Here is a 7,146-nt window from a genome sequence, read left to right as displayed (position 1 = left end):
CCCGGGGAACCGGCACCGCAGCCGTCCCGGAGCAGAATGAGCTCCCTACCCGGGGAACCGGCACCAGAACCGTCCCGGAGCGGAATGAGCTCCCTACCCGGGGAACCGGCACCGCAGCCGTCCTGGAGCGGAGTGAGCTCCCTACCCGGGAACCAGCACCGGAGCCGTCCCGGAGCGGAATGAGCTCCCTACCCGGGAACCGGCACTGCAGCCGTCCTGGAGCAGAATGAGCTCCCTACCCGGGGAACCGGCACCGGAGCCGTCCCGGAGCGGAATGAGCTCCCTACCCGGGGAACCGGCACCAGAACCGTCCCGGAGCAGAATGAGCTCCCTACCCGGGAACCGGCACCGGAGCCGTCCCGGAGCGGAATGAGCTCCCTACCCGGGAACCAGCACCGGAGCTGTCCTGGAGCGGAATGAGCTCCCGACCCCGGGACTGGGGCTCAAATACCCTGAGCCCCGCCCACCCCTGCCCACAATCCCCTGGGAAAGGGGAGGGATCAATCACCCCAGGCCCCGCCCACCACCCTTATCAAATTACCTGGACCCTCACTGGAAGTGACAGCACCTGCACTCCTGTCGGGCTCTGTCAGACAAACTTAACCCTAACCTAATCCTAACCCTAATCCTAACCCTAATCCTAACCCTAATCCTAACCCGCACCCAAACCCGCACCCGAGCCCAGCTGGGGTGGGCGCTGGGAAAGGGGCGGGGCCTGGGGACACACCCCTGGGGGGCAGCCTGGGGGACACACCCCTGGGGGACACACCCCTGGGGGGACACACCCCTGGGGGACACACCCCTGGGGGACACACCCCTGGGGGGCAGCCTGGGGGACACACCCCTGGGGGACACACCCCTGGGGGGCAGCCTGGGGGACACACCCCTGGGGGACACACCCCTGGGGGGACACACCCCTGGGGGACACACCCCTGGGGGGGCAGCCTGGGGGACACACCCCTGGGGGACACACCCCTGGGGGGACACACCCCTGGGGGACAGCCTGGGGGACACACCCCTGGGGGACACACCCCTGGGGGGACACACCCCTGGGGGACACACCCCTGGGGGGCAGCCTGGGGGACACACCCCTGGGGGACACACCCCTGGGGGGACACACCCCTGGGGGACACACCCCTGGGGGGGCAGCCTGGGGGACACACCCCTGGGGGACACACCCCTGGGGGGACACACCCCTGGGGGACAGCCTGGGGGACACACCCCTGGGGGACACACCCCTGGGGGGGCAGCCTGGGGGACACACCCCTGGGGGGACACACCCCTGGGGGGACACACCCCTGGGGGGGCAGCCTGGGGGCACAGTCCCCGCCCCGTGGCCGTGGCCGCCCCCGCAGTCCCGCGCGCCCGTGGCGGGTTTCAGCCTCGTTTGCACAGGCAGGAACGCGATCACAATAACCACGTTATTGGTAAAACTGACTAGGGAAGTTTCCTTCTAAAGAATTCTATTGATGCAACTCCACGGCGCTCACGCCTCCTCCAGCGCTGATTGGCCGCGGGGCCTTAACGCGCCTTCACACCACCCAATAGCAGCGCCGTTGCCGTGGCGACGCGCGGTCCTGCCCACTCCTCCCTGGCCAGTTTCCCGCCGCCGTGCCGGGGGGTTGTCATAGCAACAGCGCATGCCGGGCGGGGGCGGGACGTTCGGCCGGCGCGGCCGCCATACATTGGGAGCTGCGGTCGCCCGTCACTGACGCCACTTCCGCTGCCGCCGGGAAGGGCCCGCGCCGCAGCCGCCGCCCCGCCCGGTACCGAGAGCGGGGGAACCGGGGGGTTGGGGGGACTGGTGGCGATCCGGGGGGGGGCGGGGGGATCAGGGGGGGGCCGGGGGGGGCCGGGGGCTCCGGGGGGCTCTGAAGAGTTCCGGGGGCTCCGGGGGGGGCCGGGGGGGGCCGGGGGGATCAGGGGGCTCCGGGGGGGGCCGGGGGCTCCGGGGGGCTCTGAAGAGTTCCGGGGCTCCGGGGGCTCCGGGGGATCAGGGGGGTTCGAGGTGCCCGGATGTCCCGGGGGACGCGGGGTTTGGGTCCCTTGGGGGTTCGGGTGCAGGGTGGGGGTGCGGGGCGGTTTGGGCTCGGACCCCCGTGTCCCCCCCCGCCGTGGGTGCCAGTGGGACACGGGGGCTGCGCGGGACTCGGGGTCCCGGGGGATTTGGGGATCCCCTGTGGGATTTGGGCTCCTGGGGGGGTTGGGGGTCCCGGGGGTGTTTGGGGTCCCGGGGTGACGGGGTCCCCCCCAGGCCATGGGGGTGGTGGTGGGGGCGCTGCTGTCTGTGCCCTATTGCCCGGTTTGGGGGTACCCGCTGTGACTGGGGTCCCGGGGTGACTGGGGTCCCGCTGTGACTGGGTCCCGGGGTGACGGGGTCCCCGGTGTGACTGGGGTCCCCCCCAGGCCATGGGGGTGGCGGTGGGGGCGCTGCTGTCTGTCCCCTATTGCCTGGTTTGGGGGTACCCGGTGTGACTGGGGTCCCGGGGTGACTGGGGTCCCGGGGTGACGGGGTCCCCAGGCCATGGAGGTGGCAGTGGGGACGCTGCTCTCTGTGCCCCATTGCCCGGTTTGGGGGTACCCGGTGTGACTGGGGTCCTGGTGTGACTGGGTCCCCGGTGTGACTGGGGTCCTGGTGTGACTGGGTCCCCCGCAGGCCATGGAGGTGGCGGTGGGGACGGCGGCGCTGGCGCTGGCGCTGCTGTCTGTGCCCTATTGCCCGGTTTGGGGGTCCCGGGGGTGTTTGTTTGGGGTCCCGGTGTGATTGGGGTCCCCCGCAGGCCATGGAGGTGGCGGTGGGGACGGCGGCGCTGGCGCTGGCGCTGCTGCTGCTGCGCGTGCTGTACGGCCGCTGCGGCTCCTTCCGCTTCTTCTGCAAGATGGGCTTCTACAACGGCTGGATCCTGCTGCTGGCGCTGCTGGCCGTGCCGCTGTGCGCGCTGCGCGGCCGCGACGTGCACAACATGAGGTGGGACACCCACGGACACCCACGGACACGGGGGACACCCACAGACAGGGGGGACACCCACAGACAGGGGGGGACACCCACGGACACGGGGGACACCCACAGACACGGGGACACCCACAGACAGGGGGGACACCCACAGACAGGGGGACACCCACAGACACGGGGACACCCACGGACACGGGGACACCCACGGACACGGGGGACACCCACAGACATGGGGTGACACCCACAGCCCCAGGGGACACCCACAGCCCCGGGGGACACCCACAGACGGGGGGTTCACCCGGTGTGTCCGTCAGGATCATCCGGGGGCTGCTCCAGCACGTCAAGCACCTGTACGGGATCCAGATGAACGTGCGGGGGACGCAGAACTTCCCCCCCCGGCAGCCCTACGTGGTCGTCAGCAACCACCAGAGCTCGCTGGACCTCATGGGTACGCGGTCCCGCACCCCGCCCCTCGGCGCCCCGAGCGGCCCGCGGTGACCCCAGCCGCCCGCAGGGATGATGGAGGTGCTGCCCGACCGCTGCGTGCCCATCGCCAAGCGGGAGCTGCTGTACATGGGCGCCGTGGGGCTGGTCTGCTGGCTGGGGGGCATCATCTTCATCGACCGCAAGCGCACGAGCGACGCCATCAGCGTCATGGCCGAGGCCGCGCGCGCCGTGCGCACCCAGGACGTCAGTGGGGCAGCCGTGGGGCGGGGAGGCGTGGGGTGTGGGGTGTGGGAGGTGTGGGGTGTGCGGTGTGGGAGGTGTGGGGTGTGGGAGGTGTGGGGTGTGCGGTGTGGGAGGTGTGGGGCGGGGAGGTGTGGGGCGGGGAGGTGTGGGGTGTGGGAGGTGTGGGGCGGGGAGGTGTGGGGTGTGGGAGGTGTGGGGCGGGGAGGTGTGGGGTGTGGGAGGCGTGGGGTGTGGGGTGTGGGGTGTGGGAGGTGTGGGGTGTGGGAGGTGTGGGGTGTGGGAGGTGTGGGAGGTGTGGGGTGTGGGAGGTGTGGGGTGTGGGAGGTGTGGGGCGGGGAGGTGTGGGGTGTGGGAGGTGTGGGGTGTGGGGCTGGGGAGGTGTGGGGCTGAGAGGGTTACGAGGCTGGGGGTTGGGGGTTTATTGGGCTGCGGGTGGATGTGGGGCTGGCGGGGCTATGGGGCTGGGGAGCTATGGGGCTGGGGGGCTATGGGGCTGGGGGGGTTATGGGGATGAGGGGCTGGTAGACAATGGGGCTGGGAGGGGGTTATGGGGTATCCATGGGGGGCTGGGGGGGTTGTGGGGCAGCCATGGGTCTGGAGGGGCTTGCGGGGGGTGCTTGTTCGGCTCTGCATCCTGCCTGGGCCCCCATGGGGTCACCTCACCGTGGGGCTGCCCCACATGCCCCTGTGGGGCAGCCCCCCGTCCCCCCCACGCTATGGGGCAGCCCCACATCCCGTACGTCCCCAGGTGCGTGTCTGGGTGTTCCCCGAGGGGACGCGCAACCACAGCGGCTCCATGTTGCCCTTCAAGCGCGGGGCCTTTCACCTGGCGGTGCAGGCGCAGGTGTGGGGCAGCCGTGGGGCAGCCGTGGGGCGGGGGCAGCTGGGGGGCAGATGTGGGGCTGGAGGGGCCATGGGGCAGCTGCGGGGCAGATGTGGGGCTGGAGGGGCCATGGGGCAGCCGGGGGGCAGATGTGGGGCTGGAGGGGCCATGGGGCAGCTGCGGGGCTGGGGGGCAGATGTGGGGCAGCCGTGGGGCGGGGGCAGCTGGGGGGCAGATGTGGGGCTGGAGGGGCCATGGGGCAGCTGCGGGGCTGGGGGGCAGATGTGGGGCTGGAGGGGCCATGGGGCAGCCGGGGGGCAGATGTGGGGCTGGAGGGGCCATGGGGCAGCCGGGGGGCAGATGTGGGGCTGGAGGCAGCTGGGAGGCCAAGGGGTCACTGGGGGGCTGGAGGGGCCATGGGGTGGCTGTGGGGCAGCCCTGGGTCTGTCCCCCTGTGGGTCTGTGTCGCTGTGGGGCAGCCGTGTCCGTGTGTCTGTGGGGCAGCCGTGGGTCTGTCCCCAGGTCCCCGTCGTCCCCATCGTCATCTCCTCGTACCGACATTTCTACTGCAAGAGCGAGCGCAGGTTCAACCCCGGTGAGGGGCGCGGGGGACGGGGGGGACGGGGGGCTCCGTGGGGCTCCGTGGGTCACGCGTGGGCCCCGCAGGGCGCTGTGGGTCAGTGTGGGGGCTCCGTGGGTCACGCGTGGGCCCCGCAGGGCGCTGTGGGTCACTGTGGGGGCTCCGTGGGTCACGCGTGGGCCCCGCAGGGCGCTGTGGGTCAGTGTGGGGGCTCCGTGGGTCACGCGTGGGCCCCGCAGGGCGCTGTGGGTCAGTGTGGGGGCTCCGTGGGTCACGCGTGGGCCCCGCAGGGCGCTGTGGGTCAGTGTGGGGGCTCCGTGGGTCACGCGTGGGCCCCGCAGGGCGCTGTGGGTCAGTGTGGGGGCTCCGTGGGTCACGCGTGGGCCCCGCAGGGCACTGTGGGTCACTGTGGGGGCTCCGTGGGTCACGCGTGGGCCCCGCAGGGCGCTGTGTGATCCAGGTGCTGCCGCCGCTGCCCACCGAGGGCCTGGGCCCCGAGGACGTCCCGGCGCTGACCGAGCGGGTGCGGGCGGCCATGCTGGAGGCCTTCGAGGGGCTGGAGAGCGAGCTCGGACCCACGGCCGGACCCACGGCCTGACCCACGGCACCGGGACCGACCCACGCACCGCCCCACGGCACCGGGACCAACCCACACACTGACCCACAGACCAACCCACGGCCTGACCCACACTCCACCCCACGGCGCTGGGACCGACCCACACTCCACCCCACGGCGCTGGGACCGACCCACACTCCGCCCCACGGCGCTGGGACTGACCCACACACCGACCCACGGCGCCAGGACCGCCCCACACTCCGCCCCATGGTGCCAGGACTGACCCACACTCCGCCCCATGGTGCCAGGACTGACCCACACACCAACCCACGGCGCCAGGACCGCCCCACACTCCGCCCCATGGTGCCAGGACTGACCCACAGCCCCGAGCAAGTGGCTGCGCTGGAGAGAACCTGGAGACTGAGCTCTGCCCCACGGCCTGACCCACAGAACTGCCCCACGGCCACGCTGGAGGCCTTTGGGAACCTGGAGACTGAGCTCTGCCCCACAGAACTGCCCCATGGCTGCCCCACAGTGTGACCTCTGGGCTTCAAGGGGATGGAGGCTGAGCTGCAACCCACAGCGCCACCCCCAGCGCCACCCTATGCTACCCCACGGCTGACCCACAGCATGACCCACACCACCCCGTAGCCTGACCCCACGGTGTGACCCACAGCGTGACCCACAGCCTGCCCCCCGGCGCTGGGACGAGGACGGAGTCACAAGTGGGATGTGAAGTGACTCGGTGGGACAGAGAGACAATGTGGGGTGACCCACAGCGACCTACAGCCCCACACACCGTGACCCACAGGACCCACAGCATGAGCACCAGGGACCCACAGCAGGACCCACGGTCCCGTGGTGGGACACAGAGTGGGGCATGAACGGACCCCACCCGCCATGGGGCAGAGCGACCCACAGCGGGACCCACGGTGGGGTGAAAGGTGGGGCACGGACTGACCCCCTATGGGGCAGAGCGACTCACAGCGGGACCCACGGACCGACCCTCTCCCGACCCCGTTAGGGGGTCCCAGGACTGACTCCCCCCATGGGCGGTGCCATGTGGGATGGGGAGGAGGGGTGTGTGCTGATTGGCTGCCAGAACAAGCCCCGCCCCATGAGGGTGGGGTCAAAGCAGCGTATTTATTGGGGGGGGGGGGGCGGGTTTTGCCAAATTTCCCCCTCAGCTCCCCCCCCGGCTTTTAATAAACCCCCCCGAGTCGTGGCGGCTCGTGATGACGTCATGGGGGTGGGAATGACGTCAGCAGTGTGTCCTGTGCCCAGAGTGTTTTTTCCGGTCTTGGGGGGTTGGGTTTCCGAGCTGACTCCGCCCCCCAGGGGGAGGGGATTCCTGCCTGGCCCCACCCCCTGTGGGCGGGGATTCTTGCGGGGGGCGGGGCTGGGGGACTCGCCCCATCCCAGGGCGGGATTTCCCCCTGGGGACACTTGGGGACCTTCAAGATGGTTTTGGGGACACCAGGGGTGGCTTCGGGGACCGTCCCCCTCCCCCATGCCCTTGTCCCCCCCGGGCGGGGGCAGCGTCA

At 71.3% G+C, this 7,146-nt stretch overlaps 1 protein-coding gene across 3 annotated transcripts; it reads left to right on the top strand.

Moving 5' to 3' along the window:
• Positions 1–1,697: 1,697 nt before the first annotated feature.
• On the top strand, positions 1,698–6,862 carry AGPAT1 (1-acylglycerol-3-phosphate O-acyltransferase 1). Of its 3 annotated transcripts, XR_014186340.1 has the most exons (8): positions 1,698–1,766; positions 2,781–2,968; positions 3,268–3,401; positions 3,468–3,643; positions 4,392–4,487; positions 4,989–5,061; positions 5,490–5,903; positions 5,997–6,862. XR_014186340.1 is itself a non-coding variant. In XM_082076524.1 (7 exons), the coding sequence occupies exons 2-7, from the start codon at positions 2,784–2,786 to the stop codon at positions 5,642–5,644; spliced, it is 819 nt and encodes a 272-aa protein (XP_081932650.1). In that variant the 5' UTR covers positions 1,698–1,766; positions 2,781–2,783; the 3' UTR covers positions 5,645–6,862. The 3 variants fall into 3 exon arrangements, 2 of the variants coding, with proteins under 2 accessions (XP_081932650.1, XP_081932651.1); XM_082076524.1 differs by having other exon boundaries at positions 5,490–6,862; XM_082076525.1 differs by lacking the exon at positions 4,392–4,487 and having other exon boundaries at positions 5,490–6,862.
• The last annotated feature ends 284 nt before the right edge of the window (positions 6,863–7,146 follow it).

This window comes from Streptopelia decaocto (genome assembly GCF_964273445.1).
Source record: "Streptopelia decaocto genome assembly, contig: HAP1_SCAFFOLD_1100, whole genome shotgun sequence".
In the NCBI taxonomy this organism is placed as follows: Eukaryota; Metazoa; Chordata; class Aves; order Columbiformes; family Columbidae; genus Streptopelia; species Streptopelia decaocto.
This window is presented reverse-complemented; position numbering and strand designations above follow the sequence as displayed.

Excerpts from the sequence above, each read along its gene's own strand:
- AGPAT1 (XM_082076524.1), top strand. The coding sequence starts at position 2,784 with ATGGAGGTGGCGGTGGGGACGGCGGCGCTGGCGCTGGCGCTGCTGCTG. Across the intron at positions 2,969-3,267 it reads CGCGACGTGCACAACATGAG|GATCATCCGGGGGCTGCTCC; the intron begins GTGGGACACCCA and ends TGTGTCCGTCAG. Across the intron at positions 3,644-4,391 it reads GCGCCGTGCGCACCCAGGAC|GTGCGTGTCTGGGTGTTCCC; the intron begins GTCAGTGGGGCA and ends GTACGTCCCCAG.